Raw genomic sequence first — 19,498 nt, 5'->3', positions numbered from 1 at the left:
CTTCCTATTGTGCACCAGACACATCATAGTCCCTTCACATATGCGCCTGCCATCCAAGAACAAGTAACGGTATCCCCTGCCGTTTTACACGACTGGTTAGAGACCAGTAGAAACCACACTAGGTATATACTATCCCATGTGTAGCGTGTTGAAACCACAACGCGAACGGCTGTGTTTGGATTGATGGTGAGACCGGTACTGTTGATCAGTGGTAACGCTGTGTGCTCAGCGATGAACCGTGGTTCTCCACTATTATGGACGACCAACGGCGGCGAGTACGGAGGCGACCTGGGGATGGGTTCCATTCTTTCAATGATTTGGAAAGGTACAGCGGTGGTTCTCCTGACTTCAGGATGTGGTGAGCTGTCAGCTAAGGTTCACGTCACGGACCGTTGTGATTGAGGGGACTCTGACGGCCGAGTGATACGTGACGGACATGCTGCGTCCTCATGTGTTATCTCTCGGGCGACGGTGTCTCAGTTCCTTTTTCAGTAGGGCAATGCTCGCACCCTAGTGAAAGCTGTTTCTATGATCAGTCTGCCTGATTTTGTGGTACTCCCTGGCCATCAAGATTCCCATATTTGTCCCCGAAAGAATATCTGCGGGACCAGATTGGCTGTCAGCTTCATACCAGTACCAGTATTCACTACACCAAGAACCATCTTGTCTCAGAATAAGATAGAACGGGTTTCCTTCCTAACCGAAGACCAGAACTTGGCTCTTACTGACAAGTGCATCGTAAATTTGCCTAGATTTTATAGTCGCAGAAATAACGTCACATATCTCTGAACCACTGAAGTGTCATTTTGTTACCTGCTCTCCTTATTGAGTATTTTGCATTTTTTGTCAGGTAACGTCGCATTAAATGGAATACCATATGATAGTTCAGTACTGCATTCGATCAATTAGTCCGAGTGTGAGGTGCAACACCGCCGTTCAAAGTGCGCACCTAGACCTACCGGACACGTCTGCTTTATTATCTAACCTTTCAGGGTGCACTGTGGTTCCTAGAATAATCTATTACACGACTCGACTACACCCTAGTCACCCCAATAGAGAATTCCATATTTTGGCAAATTTACTTGTCTTTAGACTTTTCTCTCTCTCTCTCTCTCTCTCTCTCTCTCTCTCTCTCTCTCCCCCTCTCTCCCTCTCTCTCTCTCTCTCTCTCTCTCTCTCTCTCCCTCTATCTCTATCTCTATCTCTCTCTCTGTATGCATACTTTAGGATTTAGGATCGCTGAAAAGTTTGTGTGATGACGGTGATATTGGATAACACAATTTAATTTTTTCATCTGAGCTATTAAGGACTAAGATCGCCCTCTGAATAGCTGCTAGTCTACAACCTACCCTTTCATCCCTGGACTCCAGATATTGAAAAATTTCCATTTGCGTCTATCTACTTTTAACAATACATCTGCATTTCCCATGTACAGGGCAGATCTTGAATCATCCCTTATTGCAGCGTATATTTTACTGGATCCTTTCACTAGGAAGTTGGGTTTGAGCATTTTGGCTCTCTTCCAAATTCTACAGAGCATCCTGCTTTCCTTAGAAAACTGTTGCAAAATATGGAATCTGCGAGAGACGTTACTATTTTGCAGCGCGCAGCCCTGAGTGTTTTGGACAATAGCTACTAAAATGGGCTTCTTTCATTATAGACATCTTAAAATTGATAAAATATGCAAGTAACCTCTTTATCCTACTTATCGTATTAGACATAAACGCCCAGATTTACATCTTATTATTGTAGGAGTTTACAGTGTATAATCCCTCAGCCGCGGAACATAATAGACGTTAATTTAAGTACCAATAAAATAGATATTTTACTGTTAGTAAAAAGCTGCAGGAAAAGAAGTATTCATTCCACCCAATACAAGTAGCTGAATGAACGAACTTAATATTTTAACCTTCTGCACTGACACTAGAACAACCTGTTCGTATTATCGTGGGAATATTATGTGTGCCCACAAAGTAATCATTATATTAATTACTGAATGCGTTGTCAGGTTGCGAGAATAATTTAAAGGTAGGAAATGTTTCGTGATACACAGCAGACACGAGTCACAGAAATATACATCCAACAAACGGCTATATCACTTTCATTTTGGCGAGTTATCTCAAAGTAGCATGGCAATCAGTTTATGTGAAGTAGCCAAAACTTATAGATAACAACATTTATGCTAGGCTCCTGTGGTCTTCTCATGAACCAGAAGTAACACGATTGACAAATATTTAGCGCTAGACCCTTTTACGCTATGTGCAGTGCATTTTGTATGAGGATGTTTTTACGCTAACTGGAAACGGCATAAAATTATTGCAAAATCTTAAGGTTGTCAGGTTTACCTTTGCTTCATTGATCTCTGTTGTGGAAAGAAAATGATCACATTTATCTTCTTCTGTAAGGACATTTAATAAAAGATGTCATAAAGAAATTGACTACCTGCTTACACCCACGAATTGCTGGTGATGTCGGCAAACTCGATTCTTCAAGAATAATATAACAATCAGACCGTCCGCAGCGAGTGATACAGCATCAAATATTTATCACTGGTCTGACTAGTTTAGAGGTACTAATAGCTTGTTGGTCTTCCTTTTGCCTTACACTTTGTGTTTCACAAAGATACAGTAAAACTAGCAGCAGCATGGTTATAGGCGAATCAAACTGAGAATTCCAGGGAGATCGTTCACTATCGCTACAGAGCAAAAAATATAAAAAGACCAACGTTTACTGAGTGCGCGCTTCAGGCTATTCTGCCTGATATCATTGAATTAGAAGGATTTCTTTACGTGGCCAATGTAACGAAAAAAACCATTATGTCATAATGCCTAGTCTCAAATTACTTTCCTAAGCCAAACAGATCTTCTGGCAGTGTCTTGCAGATTTCTGTTTCCGTTCATCCGTAGATTATTCTAATACCACATGACATGCATGAGATTTCTTATGCTACACTTCAGATTCTAAAACTGACCCTATTCAGGACATACATGCAGTTTAATTTCTTTGAAACACTGTTTGAAGCATATTTTCTAGGTCGTATATGTGCGTATTGATGACTTACAGTCCAGGAAAACCGGCGGTGCTAAGACTCCCAAGTTAACATAACTCACATTACAAAATTTTCCAGATTACATTGATGGCAATATTTTTTCGTGACGTTATTGGCGTGGCAAGTGTTCACTTGTGTAGAGACAGTAAAATAAGAAGGAATTTCCAGTGAGGCATCATGGAAACTGCATTACAGCGAACAGTCACGAGTGCACCTGAGAGCAACTGGCTGTTCTCAGAAACGGCGAGGTGCGTGGACCAGTCAAGGTCAGCGTACCCTGCCCGGCGCCTGCGTAGACACTCGCCATGACGTCAGGCGTGCCGGCGAACGTACGTATATATAATCCAGTGGAGACTGAGGCCGGCGGATCACACCCCAGACGCCACAGCCGCAGCCTATTGCCAGAGTCACGATGCAGAAATACACTCTCTTGCTGGTCTGTCTGGTAGCAGCTGCCGCTGCGTACACCACCAAGTATGACAACATCGACCTGGACGACATCCTGCATAACGACCGCCTGCTGAAGAAGTACCACGAGTGCCTCCTCTCTGACAGCGACGCATCCTGCACGCCTGACGGGAAGGAGCTCAAGGGTGAGTGCAGTGCTGGCTAGTCAGTATGGTTCTCCCTGTACTGACGTACATCAAACAGGTCGCCGATTTTACATTGGTTCCACTGGAGTACCTACTTAAATGGATTCTGCTCTACTACGATGCATTTGTAAAGCATTTTCGAGAAATCCGGGTACAGTTTCTTACGACACTGTCAAGGGTAAGGCAGCTGTCCCAGTTGCCTTCGAATACCTTCATTTTTTTGTAGTCCATCAACAGACACACTGGTATCACATTTCTTCAATCGCTGTGGAAGCTCCTGATAACGATCCAACTTCACAAACACAGTAAATATATCTTTTGCCTGTGCAGAAACGAAAGAGCGTACTCGTATTTACCATCTGTCGTCTGACAACTCCATTTTTTCTAATATTCTAAGAAGGTTGGTTTAGTACTGCAGGCAGCTAATCCTGTCCCCTTTACATAAGAGGGGACCACATCTACTTTCTATTGATGACCCAAAAGCAATATAAAAATAGTGGAGATTATTTGAAACATGTGTATCCTGGTATAACTTCAGTTCCTTTAACGTGGATTGCCTGTTGTGAGGGGCGTTTGAAAAGTCCGTGCAAAAATAAAAACTACCTGTTTGGGGTAAACCTTTTTTATTTTTCGACATAGTCTCCTTTTAGACTTATACACTTCGTCCAACGCTGTTCTAATGTGTTGATCCCTTCTGTATAATAGGAATTGTCCAAGTCTGCAAAATAGCTATTAGTTTCTATAATCACCTCCTCATTTGTATAAAATCTTTTCCGTACCAGCCATTCCTTCAAATTGAGGAACAAACAGTAGTACGAGGGAGCCAAGTCTGGAGAACAGGGGGCATGTGAAACGAGTTGGAATCCTATTTCCATTAATTTCGCGACCACAACTGCTGAGGTGTGTGCTGGTGCATTCTCGTGATGGAAAAGGACATTTTGCGGTCAAATCGCCAGCGTTTAACTTGCAGCTCGGATTTGAAACAGTCCAGTAACGATTAATAATATGTATCTGTAATTTTTTTATCCTTTTCCAGGTAGTTGATGAGGATTATCCCTCGCGAATCCCAAAAGACAGTCTTCATAACCATTCCGGCCGAAGGAATGGTCTTCGCATATTTTGGTGCGGATTCTCCCTTGGTAACCCATTGTTCAGATTGTTGTTTGGTCTCAGGTATATAGTAATGTATACATGTTTCATCCACAATGACGAAATGACGCTTAAAGTCCTGTGGATTCTTTCTGAACAGCTGCAAACCATCCTTGCAACACTTCACATGATTCCGTTTTTGGTCAAGCGTGGGCAATCGCGGAACCTATCTTGTGGACATGTTCAATTTTTATGCAAAATATTATGTACCCGTTCATTCGAGATGCCCACAGTAGTAGCAATCTCATGCACCTTAACTCTTCTGTCATCCATCACCATATCACGGATTTTATCACTGGTTTGTGGAGTCGTAACCTCCATAGGGCGTCCATAACGTTCAGCGTCACTTGTGCCCATATGGCCACTCCGAAAATTTTGAAACCACTTATAAACTGTTCTAATCGAAGGCACAGAGTCACCATAATGTTTATCAAGCTTCTCTTTTGTCTCCTGAGGTGTTTTGCCTTTCATAAAGTAATGTTTAATCACACGAAATTCTTTTGGTCCATTTTTTGGCAATCACTCGACTTCCTTGATTCACACGAATGCCAAACACAAAGAAATAGACCAATATGGCTGAAACTAGGTGTGTCTTCTTTCCAAAGATACTACTAACTAAACATCACCTCGATACGCGCCGGTTGAGCTATCTCTCTGACTTTGCACGGACTTTTCAAACGCCTCTCCTATATCTCACATTGAATATATAACTAACTTTAGCTCTATGACACACCTGTGTGGTAGATGTAGCCGGTTCGAAACCTAGTGGTGAATGAAATGTCCATGCAGAGGAGGGCGGGTAGCATAAATTTCTTCATAATCGGCTTTTCTGACAATGATTGAAACTGGAATGCTCTTTTCATTGTCTCCTGAAATGAGGGCAGGTGACACTGCTTATGGTGATTCGTTCATCGGATGGGGAAGTTAGGCTGTCTGCCTCCTTGGTGCTATTCGAGATGGGTAGAGTTTGTTCTGGCACAAAATTTCACCCTGCCCCTTTTCTCATCATCATCCCCATGAGACACAAACGTAACATAACACGATACAAACATCCGTTACACTCACCTACCCTCTATCGACACACATACGACACAACTCCTACACGTCTGCATTGAAAGGGGCTAGTGTAAGTGGAGAAAAAAACCTCTCCGACAGGCGGCTGAATCCGTCCCGTGGGATAAGCGAGCGAACAGTGCCACACGGCACCTACGTTCACATTAGCATTGTTATTATTATTATAATTTTTGTTGCTCTTTTAAAAAACATGATTAGTTTTAGTACAACTCCTTGGCAGGAAATTTGGAACAAAATGTACTCTAATATAGTACAGTCAAACGTCTAGTCAGCTGCGTTAACCAACTGCACAGTCACCACTACCCTAGTGCTGACAGTCTCCTGTGGGGTTTGAAACGGTCGTAAAACTACCAACCTTGATTTCTCACTTTACTAGTGCATCACCAGTTACATATAAAGTATGTCGTATAGTAGTGTGAAAGGTCGGCGAATTCTAAAGCCCGATAGTTATATGCTTCCCGTATTTGCAACAGCTGTAACTTTTTTCAGTAATTTGCCAGATCTGTTCTCTGTTCTTCCGTAACTGAACTCCCATCTTTAGTTAGCACAGGCTCCAGGATTACTATTGTTTGCGACGGATTTGTTTCACCAGAGTTGGATATTAGTCTGGTTTTAAATCTGTGAAGACCGTTGACTTTAAAAAATAAATAAACAAATAAAATAAAAGACTTGTTCGATGCCAGCCTTCATCTCTTGTATCTTGATCCAATATTTTGCACATCTCGATAATCTACTCAGCAATTCATATCCGTTTCTACTGTAAAATTCACCCTAACTTCTCCTTTTATAATATGGGCCTCTACTCCAAGATGCACATCGCATATCTGATACCTTTGTTTCTACCTCTCTGTTTAGCTGAAAGTTCGCGTTCAGTGAGATAGTTACGTGGACGGCTGGTCGGTGAGCTCATAAACAGGCAACAGATCTCACTTATCTCACTGTCAGATGAGAGATTGGGTAGGGTATATCGTTCACCCTGTTAAAGAGTAAGCACCTTAGAATGGATTAGTCTACATGACCGAACCAGCGCTCTATTGCTGTGATTTGTTGTTTGTATGTAACTCTCACCGTCCCTCTCTCCTCCCTCCGCTCCAACCAATCCCTGCCCCCTCTTTGTATCTTTTTCCCTCGTACTACCTATTTCTCTTTCACTCTCTCTCTCTCTCTCTCTCTCTCTCTCTCTCTCTCTCTCTCTCTCTCTTTGACTCTCGTTTTGTGTAAAATGTGTGACAGATCCTGCTTGGTTGACTTATTACCGCTTAGTGTGCCATGCCCAACAGGCTAAATTTTCTGAACTACCCAAGTAAAGTGGTTAATGACAAGCTGTTCCACAGTGCTGTATGTGAAACATGGCAAAACGTAAAGGCCTGAAGAATGAAAAATTCACATCGTATTGTTGTCATAGACAATAAAGAAGATACTGGAGTCACACATTCCCGTTCTTATTCATTTTTTCACAGCAACCCTACCTGCCACATGATTATACAAAAATTATGTTCCATTCCTTCTTTATACTTTCTACATCTGGCCGAAAGTGCCTCTCTGTTAAATAACTCATGATTTTGGGTTCTACATATCATATTAGCACATTTATCAACTCACTATATGATATAATGCCCCTACTCACCATTTTTTGTGCACTAATGAAAGGTATGAAAATATTCAGAGGTATATACAACTCTGCAGAAAAACAAACCAATAATTTTCCGATTTCTCTTCTGCGTGGAAGCCTGGAATAGTGGCCATTGGACTACGTGTGGTCCAACAGAAACACAGACCACTGATGTAGCTTCAAAACGAAATACTAGGAGTCACACAGTATTGAATTATTAAGTATACTTAGAATAAGTATTTTTGATCTGTTCACCTTTCTGATTGTGTGACCTGACTGTTGACAGCTGCCGTCCCTGATGCGCTGACCAATCAGTGCGCCAAGTGCAACGAGAAGCAGAAGGCTGGCGCCGAGAAAGTGATCAGGTTCCTCATCAAGGAGAAGCCCGACTTGTGGACGCCACTGGAGAACAAGTACGACCCCACCGGCACCTACAGGCAGAAGTACGGCGAGGAGCTCAAGAGGGTCTCCGCCTAGACTCCTGCAGCTGCTAGTCTCCGCCACTGTGATATCTGCAAATCAGTATCTCATGTAATCTATGTTTTCCATGCGGTTTGTTCGTTTTATTTAATTAATAAATAATAAAAAATGGAAATCCTTTGTTTTTGTCTTTCACATTAAGGAGAAATCAACTAATCCGGGACGTTTACTTTAAAAGATACACCACAAAACCTATTGTCTCAGAGGACTTACGTTTCTTTGGATATTTCATTCATTTACTTATCCAGGGATGTTTTACATTGTTTCATATAACGATAAGAATGTTATAAAGAGACTTTGTACTAAAACAGGAAACAACATCTACAAGCAATTATAAAAGAAAAAGTGGAATACAGGAATAGCTATGGTAAATACGCTTGAGTTATAGTGGTTCATGAAAGACAGAAAAACAAAGGCAGGTCACAATCAGGTAGATTCAAAGTCAGATGGACGGAAGAAAGGGGAGCTAGTGAAAGGGGAACGTGGTAGAGGTACAGGTAACAAAGATTGGGGAAAAAATTGCCGTGCCTTATTGAGAAACGAAAAGAGAAAGAAGCAGAAATGAGAGAAAATGGAGGTATTTGTTTAACTGTACGACGGAGATAATCTGACCATACGTATTAGTTTTTAGGGGAAAAGATGTTATGCTTACGAAAGGAAGTGTTTTGGATTTTTCTTGAATGCAACAGGTGATTGAACTGTGTGCAGAGTGAAGGGCATCTTCTTCCAGAGGCAAATAGCAGCAGCAGAAAGGCAGCTTGCGAATGTTTTCGTTTCGTGGACGAGCACAGTCAGGGTACTACATATGTGAGACTCTTGCGTCGATGATGGTAAGCTGATAGCTACTTAATCTCTAATAAGGGTTTACCGGGGTGTATGTGCGCTGAAGACACGAGGAAGTAGATTTCATTATTAATTGCGGCTTCCACAGATTGTTCAGTATGTGGACTGGTGACGTCGACGAGAAGCTGCATGCAGAAAACGAAGTAACCAACACTTGCTCTCAGCAGTTCCGGTGGAACCTGAGCAACATGTTCCAGTATACTGGCTTTCAGATGGTAGAGAACCAACGTGTCGTTGCTAAACGCGTTTTGTCAGATGTCCGCCGAGTCAAAAGTCACATGGGTTCAGATCATGTGATCTTGGAGTCTACGAATCTGAAAAACCTCAGAAGAAAAAATTTTTCAAATGGCTCTGAGCACTATGGGACTCAACTTCTGAGTTCATTAGTCCCCTAGAACTTAGAACTAGTTAAATCTAACTAAGCTAAGGACATCACACACATCCATGCCCGAGGCAGGATTGGAACCTGCGACCGTAGCGGACTCGCTGTTTCAGACTCCAGCGCCTAGAACCGCACGGCCACTTCGGCTGGCAGGCTGGCACCTCTGAAGATGACGCGTCCGTGGAAGGTCGCATTAAATAGCACTTTCAAAGGGCGAGTGACATGAGGTGTTGCCCCAATGTGGCATGTTCCCATTTAGTGCGCTCTTCCAGAACAGGAATCACGTGCCCGGCGCGATAGCATGCAGACGTCATGCAATATCTTACAGGTCCTCTGTGTGTATGCTCTTCAAATAATAACAGACTGAGAATAAAGATGCTTGTGAGTCTACACCATCACCTGCCACATACGGCCTATGCAATGCCTCATCGTGCACAACAGTTGGTTTAACAGTACCTTATATTTGGTTGTTTTGTATATTCACTGTACCCTGTAGTGTAAAATGTACCATGTTACTCCATAAATTATTGCCCGGCCACATGTCATTAACTTCGAACAGTGTCAGAAACTGGAGAGCAAATTCAGAATGTTGCGCGGATCAAGAGGTTTCAGTTGCTGTACCGTCTGGATCTTGTACTTGTGCCAGTGCGATATCGACCGCAAAACTGTCTGTACTGTTGATCATGGGATGGGCAGTTTTCATGAGTCTACACGAGCACTAGCACCATCAGCGACACGTACTGTATGGTCAGTTGCAGCAACAGGGACCTTGTCAATAATTTCTATCAGAATCGAAAGCCTTCCTCTTCCAGCTGCCACACGAAGGTCACACTCTAACTGTAAACCATTGAATGCCATCAGACCGCTCCTCAGATCCTTTAGTTGGCGGCACTCTCTCAATAGTACACTAAAATTGCTGCGATTCACATAAAACAGTTTCACTAACAGTATACGATTTCTCCTCTCGATAGCCATACTGTTCTCTCACAATAGGGCTTGTCAACAGACAGCATGGATGTGATAACGTCATACAAAAAATGTGCAGCGCCAGATTTGCACTTGGTGGCTTTAACCCTTCTAATAACGAGTATTTTTTGTTACACTGAGTGCCATTGGGGTCTTTAGTGACCCCAACGGAATTTACTTTTTATTAAGGATAGTTTTAATAATGGTCGAATAAAATTACATTCCTTATTTTTTCCACAATCTAAAACATGATGTCAGTGACATTACATTAAATTAAAATGCATATTTTTTAAATTATTTATTTCTGTAAAATTTGCAAACGATTCTCATGAAAATACAGACTTTTTGATTAAATTTTGAATTGACATTTATGACGTATTACAGTTACAGCAGTATATTGCAGCGTGGTTTCTGCACATAGAACATCCACATTTTGAACATTTATCAGTGAATTTTCTATCACCAAACCTTTTACAAAACGGACGCCTTCCCCTTTTTTTTGTCTGTGCTGTTGATGGAAGTACTGGAGAAATAATTATGTCTGGCTTTCTTCCTACGAGCTGCTTTCCTAATTCTGTGAGAAATGTCCGTCTCTTGTCGTTGGTCCTTTCTGCCCAGTCATGTGTAAGGTGTAGCCATATGATAAATGCATTCAGTGCAATGATATCAATCATGTTGTAAAATAATACCATTGGCCACCTCCTGCTCACCCTCTTTGTAGTGTACGTTCTAACCAGGTTGTCCATGGTATCTACTCCTGATTTTGTTTTGTTATAATCCTGAATCATTACTGGCTTGCATTCTTCACGATCTTCCACTTCCTTCCTTGAATGCATTGTACTGAGCAGAGTTACAATTTTTCCCTTTTTCAGACAATCTGAAACAAATGAAGCATGCTCTTGGAATCCAAAAATAGATGAATATTTGACTCGACCTTTGGTCTGAATTAAAGCTTGTGGTAGTTCTCCTTTATTTTTCTAATTGTTCCTAAGAGTGTGAGATTGATTTTCAGAAGTTCTCTCGCCAAACTAAGGCTAGTGAAAAAATTGTCAGCTGTCACATTTCTGCCACTGTTTTCTACGCCTTTCACCATATCCAAAACAACTCTCTTGCCTTGACTAACTTCATGAGATTCACTTTCTTGTCGACCAGTGTAAACTTGGAGATTGAGAACGTAAACCGTTGCACTATCACATACAGCCCATAATTTCAACCCATATTTTTGAAGGAATATATTGTCAAAATTGACATCTACCACGAAATGCCGCAAGTTGTTCATCACTTGTTACGTTGCTGTGAGGAACATATCCTTCTTGAAATGTGTGTACCCACATTTCAAATATTTCTCTATTGGGAACCAGCTTGTAAGGAGCACGGTTGTGACGTCTCAGATCTGCGTCATCAAATCGAATGCACCTTGAAATTTGCGTAAAGCGATTTCTAGCCATTGCTTCACTAAAAATGGGTCTATCATCCTCTTTGTTCCACAGATGTGTAACTTCATTATGGGCCTTGTAAGCACCTGCTAGGATCAAGATGCTGATAAAGCACTTCAGTTCAATGGCATATACTGGTTTCCATTTACTGCCGTAAACAAGAATACCCTCTATGTTAGTCCACTTTAGGATTAAATCAACAATGTTTCTCCTAAGAAACAACTGAAAAGCTGATTGTAAGGAATCTACATCTTTCACTGCGAATTTTGTTGGACCTGGCTTTACTCGCATTATGTTCCATCTCTCATTTCTTCCACAAGCTCTTCTCAACTCGTGTTTGTGCCACAATTCTTCTTTGTTTTTAGATCTACACAAAATAAAAAAATACAAAGCGTGTATGTTGGTGCTAGCCCCTAACGCACATTTACAAAAATACAATGTGTACTTACATATAACAGCCACAAATATGTGTTACTTCCTGTTCAGGCTGGACATCTGCACTGTCCACATCTTCTTCTGAACTTCCGTCTGATTGAGGAATATTCTCTTCTAAGACGTCAATTTCTCCATCGCTGCATGAGACATCAGAAACTATATCGCTGATACCACTATTTGATTCTACAGATAGATTATGCTGCAGTAATATTTCAAGTACTTCGTCTTCGGAAGGTGACGAGACATTTTCCACTAAATGCAACACACACTTGTATGGAACAAATAACTGTCGACTTATAAAGTATTGGCAACAGTCACACGTTACAACAATATTTACAAGAATAAAACAAAGGAAATACAGCAACAGTTACGGATTCCATGCAGCATTATTGGCTAATAACACCGTAAGAGAGAAATGGGGTCGTATTTAACCCCAATGGTATTCAGTGGTTCTCTCTTGATTTTCTGCAAAACTAAATATTTTCAAAAAGTTATATTAATATATTACGAACCCATTACTTAATTCAGGAAAAGTCCGAATTTTTCATAATTTTTAGGAATAGGAAATAAGGTATATTTTACAGAAAATTGCGGCCTGGGGTCATTATAGACTCCACGGTATTAGGAGGGTTAAAGAGTAAATTTGTTCCGAATTAACGCATTAGCATATCTACCAAATTTCGCTGTCATATGATAATTACAGACTACATTCGACCTCCGTGAGTTGCTGCACTTCAATTGCAACCACTTAGTATAACTTAGCCCGTTATACACCTTGCGAAATGATCACGATGAGAAAACCCAGAAAAAAAACAGAGCCCATGTGGAGTTTTACTGACTTCGTTCTTCCCACTAACCATTCGTGAATGGAAAAGGTATGGGCTGTGGGGAGGGGAAACATTTTGGTGCCAGAAATACCTTCCTCCATACACCGTAAATTTTTAAAATTTCTTTTTTTCCTTGTTCTCAACCTGTGAGAGCACGCCAGGCTCTTATAGAACTTGTTTCTTTTCCTCCATGTCCAGGTCTGGCATTTGTATGACGAGAAGGAAAACCTCTCAATCACCTCGGTCATGCTGCGGGATGGTAATATTTGAATTTATTTCTGAAATAACATGGCTTAGGGTATATGGACGTAGATTTACATACAGACGTAGGTGGATTTAATCTTGTAGCCTCTTCTTCAAATTAGCACGAGGCTAATACACAGAGTGAAAAAGAGGTCTCAATTATGTACGTGGGTATTTCATCTTGGTGGATCTCGTGTGCAGCGGTCGGATAGGTAACTGAACCGAATTCATTCGCTTCTGAAGGTCACCTATATTTCAGCAAAGGGTTTAGATGTGTCGTGCAGCCTTAGATCTACACTGGTGTCCAAAATTAAAGCAACAAACCGCTGTTTCCCCGTCCTGTGTCTAATTAACGTTAAATCTTACAAACTGTCAACAGATATCCTTACAGTCGAGTCCTGCACGGGAAATGGCATTCTGGTCAACGGACAACGACGCCAAAGATGACGTCAGGGCACATATCAAACGGGGTAGTGTCTTCCGGATAATTAATCGGAATCGTTCTGTGTTCGGATGACGCGACTGTTTATATATCTCGAAACTGTATCCAGAAGCCCAGTGAGGGACCGCCCACGTCAGCATCACAGAGAGAGAAACATTATTTGGCTGTAACGGCACGACGGTAGCGCATTAGTGCTGTACGGCAACTGTAGGCTGAGTGACCTCTATTCCTTTATTGTGAGAGACATGCTGCATGTGTGTCTCTGACGCCACTCCACAAAAGGGAGCGTGTAGAGTGGAGTCGTCAATATTCCACCTGGAAGCAACAACAGTGAGCCAATGTTGTTTTCACAGACGAGTCCTTACTTGCTCTGAACGGTGATTTTCGATGGATTCTCCATCAGAGAGAAAGTGGAACACGATTTCGGGACCCAACCATTGTGGAAAGAGACTGCCTAATGGTGTAGGCAGAAATTATGTTGACTACTCAAACACTTCTTCATGAAATTGTACGGTTAAATCGGCAAGGTTTAACTGCTGTCAGGCATCGTGGCGAGATCTTAAGGCGTCATGTGCGCTTGTTGCGAGATGCTGTGGGCCCAGACTTCGTATTGCTCGACGATAATTCTCGCCATCATTGAGCATGCGTGACTGATGTTTCTTTGGAAAAGGAAGATATTGCACGCAGAGCGTGGCCTGTTCGCTCACCCAATTTGAATCCCACAAAGCACATCTCGGATGCGCTACTGACACGGGTTGCATTACGTCGGCATTCACCTACCACTATCCAAGAGATGCGAGCAGCGCTGCAAGAAAAATTGGCTTTATGGCCTCAACATGAGATTGATGACCTCATTCAGAGCATGCCCCATCGTTTGTCAGGCCTGTATTGCTGCCAGAGGTGGTGACATCCAATACTAAGCGCTTTAACCAGTAGTCGGAATGTGTATGTAAATCCGTTAAGTTGGTTCAAACGAAGAACACTTTTGTCTAACGTTACCCATGTTGGAACTTTATACGTTTTGCATTCTTTATAGTGTTTCTACTTTACTAGCACATGATGGTTCCGTTTTGTGCCAAAATGAAAGAAACCTTGCAAAATTTCGATATGTTACTTTGCTTTTGGACACCATTGTAGTTTCAGTACTTCCAGAAAATACATTACAACTTACTGCAACTAAGGTAATGATCACATTATTCAGTAAAGTAGTGTAACTATTACGTGATTTTCTATGTAAGTTACACTCATCGCTGTAAAATACTTCTTTGAAACACAAATGCTACTCTCTAACACAAGTTGTGCACGCATGATTATGAATACTGGCCGTCTTTTACATAGTCTACTACAATTAGGTAATAAATATTAAATTTTACCATTCATGAAAATTTCTGCACGTAAAATCTCAAATAAGCAAATTTTACAGCTACAGAAAGCAGAACTAGGTAGAATGAGTAGTGCATTATCTCACCTGGTGTTGTAGCTGCTAATAATGATATTTTCGCAAGACTTTATTAATTGTACTAATTTGTTATTTTATATTCCTCATTCTAACTTAGTTGTTAATTTCCAATAAATTTCATTCCCTTTCAATTTTTATGAGCTTTGCAATATTAGTATGTACGTCTCTTTGGGTTACATGAAAAAGAAGGAAACAGTCATACACATATTTCGGAATATACAGCATATTAATGATCTATTTGAAATAGTCTACGATCGGCTGCCAGTTTAACTTAACACAATTATGACGGGGCGAGTCAGACTGACGAAAGGTCTACAGATTTAAAATTTCTAAGACACAAAATTTTTTTCTCTGCGATTAACTAGCTTGGCTTTGTATTTTCGTGGCAGTGAATATCTGGAATATCTCACATGCGCTAATTGGATTTGTACTGGGCTCTATTAATAAAATGACATAAAAGTCCTTACCAGTAACTATAATTCGTAGTTAGCTCGGTAACAACGCTGCAATGGCGGATAAATAAATATCTCCCAAGCCGGTTATTCGAGCCCATGCAATAAAACACACCCACATTCCCACTGGAAACCTGTCAGTAGTACGTTAAAAAGATTAATGTTAAAAAATAATAAAAGAAAAGAAATAATTATTCGCACTTATATGCGTTTAAAATGAGACATACATCTTAACAGGCCAAGGACAGGAGGAGGGAAGGTAACGAAAGAAATGGCAGAAAAGAAAGAAAAAAGGTAGAGATTACGACACAAACGTGTTTTAGTTTATACCTCTTGCTTCAGCTTTTGAATAATTTTGAAACACTATGGATTTAATTACTCGGTGCATAATTATATTTGGTACAACTAATTACTAGCAGAAGAAAAAGAAGAAAAAAATGGTGATATATCGTTGTAATAGCGAATCTTAATCCCTTGAATTTTTATCCCACGCTTGAACCCTTCTTTATTTCCGTCTTTGCTTCCTCAGAGTATATACTGAACAATAGGGGCGAAAAACTATATCAGTCTCTTACACTCTTTTTAAACCGTGAACTTCGTTCTTGGTCTTCCACTCTTATTTTTCCCTCTTTGTTTTTGTACATATTGTACACTACCCGTATTTCCCAATACCTTACTCCCATTTTTCCTGGAATTTCGAACATCTTGCGCCATTTTGCGTTGTCGGACGGTTTTCCAGGTTGACAAATCCTATGAATGTGTCTTGATTTTTCTGCAGTTTTGCTTCCATTACCAACCGCAACGTTAGCAAAATAGTCCAAGTACATATGTCGATATTACAATGAAGACATAAAGTATACGAGGAAACATAAGGGGTAATTAAATATTGATAAATAAGACAATAACGTAATAATCATCAGGGTATGTAAAGTGGTGGTATTGGAAGGAACAAAAGAAAGAATCTGGGAATGTACTGGATTGGTGCTATGAATAGGAGGAGAAAATCTGAGTTCTGCAATAAATTTCAGCTAATAGTAGCGAACATAATGTTCAAAAATCACAAGAGCGGAAAATACAGGGTGTGCATAATTAAAGTTCCAGTATAAAAACACCCTAGACTGCTCAGGATGACGTCAAATTTGTACAGCATATTATTGACGCAGAGTGGAACGTCGTGGAACGAAGAGATTAACAAAAATTTGACCAATAGATTGTGCAGTAAGCGTCGGAATATGCACTTTAAACAGACGTGCGGTACAGAATTGTTCTTCAGATTGCGTCCGAGACGTCCGACATGTCTGTCTCTATGAAGAATCGTAGGATGCCGTTGAAGCTCTTTTATAAGAACGGTGACTGTACACCGCTAGCCCTACAGAAGTTACGGACCCTCAAGGGTATGAATACATTGGCCCCATGTCTACTAAGTGCCTCGACAAAATGATTAAAAAGTTCAGAAACACGGGTTATTTTGAAGAGCAATATGGCAGAGGGAGGAAAGTAACTGATCCGACATCTGGCGAAGATGTAACCACAGCTTTGTAGGAGTGGTCGAGTGGTAATGCCGAAACATGCAGTGGACAGGAATTGCTCGAACGACAAGTATGTCTGCGAGAGCGGCTCAAAAAATCCTGCAGAACATCCTGTATTGCTATGAATATAAAATTATCCCCGTTCAGGAGTTGCTACCTGCTGACCTGCCAGCAAGACAAACGTTCCCTCTGTTCTGGCAAAGAAAATATTATTGCGGATGCACTGTCAAGATCCCCAGAAGGTTTAACGCCGGAAATAGAATCAGTAAATACTTCGGATTTTCCAGTATTACTGTTGCAGGACAATATCTACAAGACTTATTATGTACATCTTTGTAGAGATATGGGAAATTTACAACGAAAAGGCCCTCGATGGAAGAAGATAATTCAGCTAAAGGAACAACAAAATTCAAGGGCTAGTTAGGTCATTATAAATTAGTAAATGGAGTATTATTCTTCAGATGTGGGAAGGACAACAATCCACGATGGTGTGTATGTATCCCGAAGGAATATGAGGAAACATTAATTTGGTTTACCCACTTATCATGGGGACATTTTGGTCTAATTAAATGTGCCAATAAAATAGGAGGATAGTGTTATTTTCCGAATATTCGGAGAAAAGTGCACCAAACAATACAAAACTGTTTACTCTGTCAAAAGGCAAAACCGGATAATAGAAGTAGTAAGCATGTTCTGCATTCAATTATTCCACGAGAGCCAAGGGCGTTAATTTCGTGTGATATCTGCGGCCCTCTCCCACGATCAAGAGGAGGAGTCAAATTCATTGTTGGATTCTTTGACGTGTTTACAAAATATGTAAAACTATATCCATTAAAGTGTGCTACTGCCAGAGCTGTTGTAGTGAGATTGGTGCGTGACTATCTTCCGCATGTAGGTTTACCGAAATCCATAATTACAGATAATGCCAGAATTTTACCGGATTTAAATGGAAGTAAACATTAACACAGCTTGGTATTCGACAAATTTTCACATCATGTTACCATCCACAAGGTAGTCCAATAGAACGAGTTATCCTAGAATTAAACCGATTTATGCGTACATACTGTCACAGTAAACAAACATCATGGACTGATTATTTGTCAGAATTTGAACAAATATTTAATAATCTGACACATACCTCAACTAACTTTACTCCAACAGAGCTTATGTTTAGTCAGATTGAAAAGAACCATCTGCCAAAGTATGAAGACCAGAATTTAAAGCCGGCCGGTGTGGCCAAGCGGTTCGAATCCTGCCTCGGGCATGGATGTGTGTGATGTCCTTAGGTTAGTTAGGTTTAAGTAGTTCTAAGATCTAGGGGACTGATGACCTTAGAAATTAAGTCCAATAGTGCTCAGAGCCAGAGAGCCAGAATTTAAAATGGGAGGAAAAGATTCGAGTCGCACTTGTAAATTTAACTAAAAAGGCAATACAACGGAAATTGACATATGATAAACGGATTCACCGGATTCAGACGTTTCATCTTGGAGAAAAGGTTTTATTGAGGCGACACATCCATTCTTCGAAACTGATGAAGAACATAAAGAAATGGAATCTTATTTATACCGGACCATATGTTATTGTAAATATACCAAATCCTGGGTCATACTTGTTGGCATATCCTGAATGGAAAAGAATAAAGGGATTATTCCCGCATAATGATATAAAAAAATTTTTTTGAAGGATCATAGATCTGTGATACCAAATATGGAGAAGAATTTAGAGTGGAATTTGACTATGAGTCGAATGTGTGTATAAATATCAAGTGGTTTATGTTGTTTAGAGGTTAAGAGACAGTGAGATTACTCCTGTGATAGGTTAAGAGACAGTGAGATTACTCCTGTGATAGTTTAGCACAAAATTTTAAGATAGCTAGAAGAATTTGTTAATTACTAGTGTTTGTAAGTGTGGACTATGAGCAGAAGCCATAGTGATACACAATGAAAGTGCATCTACATTTCCTCAAGACACGGCACTTATGTGAGAATTGCGTGTGAAACTTGAACAGTGCGGGATTGTAGGTACCTACGCTGTGTGTATGATGTGCGCTGCTCACGGGAGGAAACAAATGAACTGTGAAATGGAGCAACAGCCGATAATGTCACTGCTGCAATTAATTGAAGAAACTCTCTGGTTGCGCGAGAGAAAATTATTATAATTTTTAGATTTTTCATTATGCCTTCTCTACCAGGAGAATTAATTTAAGGATTTTAATTAACATTTTAAGAATAGCAGTTTGTGTGTTTCATATTATGGACATAATTGTTGAAATATATTTCCATAAATGTTCATGAGAGAATGAAGAAGATTCTGCGAGTGGATGATTTGTTAAATGAACATACGTCATCATTAATGATATTTATTTGCAGGTGGATCAATAAATCAATTAATTACAAGAATAATGAAAATTTTTCAGAGAATTTTTTCTAGAAATAATTCCTTTTGTGGAGTAAGTGTCATATGCCTATGTTTAAAATTTTTCGTCAGGTGTAAACTTAAATTTTATCCATAATTTCGTAACTGAAAG

General features: G+C 40.4%; 1 protein-coding gene across 3 annotated transcripts in view; it reads left to right on the top strand.

The window, feature by feature from the left end:
• LOC126263723 (allergen Tha p 1-like) overlaps nt 1-19,498 on the top strand; it is a 201,073-nt gene that overhangs the window by 99,298 nt on the left and 82,277 nt on the right. The window contains exons 1-2 of one of the 3 annotated variants that reach the window (XM_049960879.1): nt 3,424-3,642; nt 7,764-8,072. The exons of 1 other annotated variant lie outside the window; for it this stretch is intronic. In XM_049960879.1, the coding sequence (XP_049816836.1) occupies nt 3,462-3,642; nt 7,764-7,954 (372 nt within the window). In that variant the 5' untranslated portion in view covers nt 3,424-3,461 and the 3' untranslated portion in view covers nt 7,955-8,072. Of the gene's footprint in view, nt 1-3,423; nt 3,643-7,763; nt 8,073-19,498 lie in introns of those variants that run through there. One more of the 3 variants, XM_049960878.1, reaches the window with a different exon arrangement.

Source organism: Schistocerca nitens, chromosome 6 (assembly GCF_023898315.1).
Source record: "Schistocerca nitens isolate TAMUIC-IGC-003100 chromosome 6, iqSchNite1.1, whole genome shotgun sequence".
NCBI classification, from domain to species: Eukaryota; Metazoa; Arthropoda; class Insecta; order Orthoptera; family Acrididae; genus Schistocerca; species Schistocerca nitens.
The sequence above is the reverse complement of the archived record's forward strand: the minus strand, read 5'-3'. Positions and strand labels throughout refer to the sequence as shown.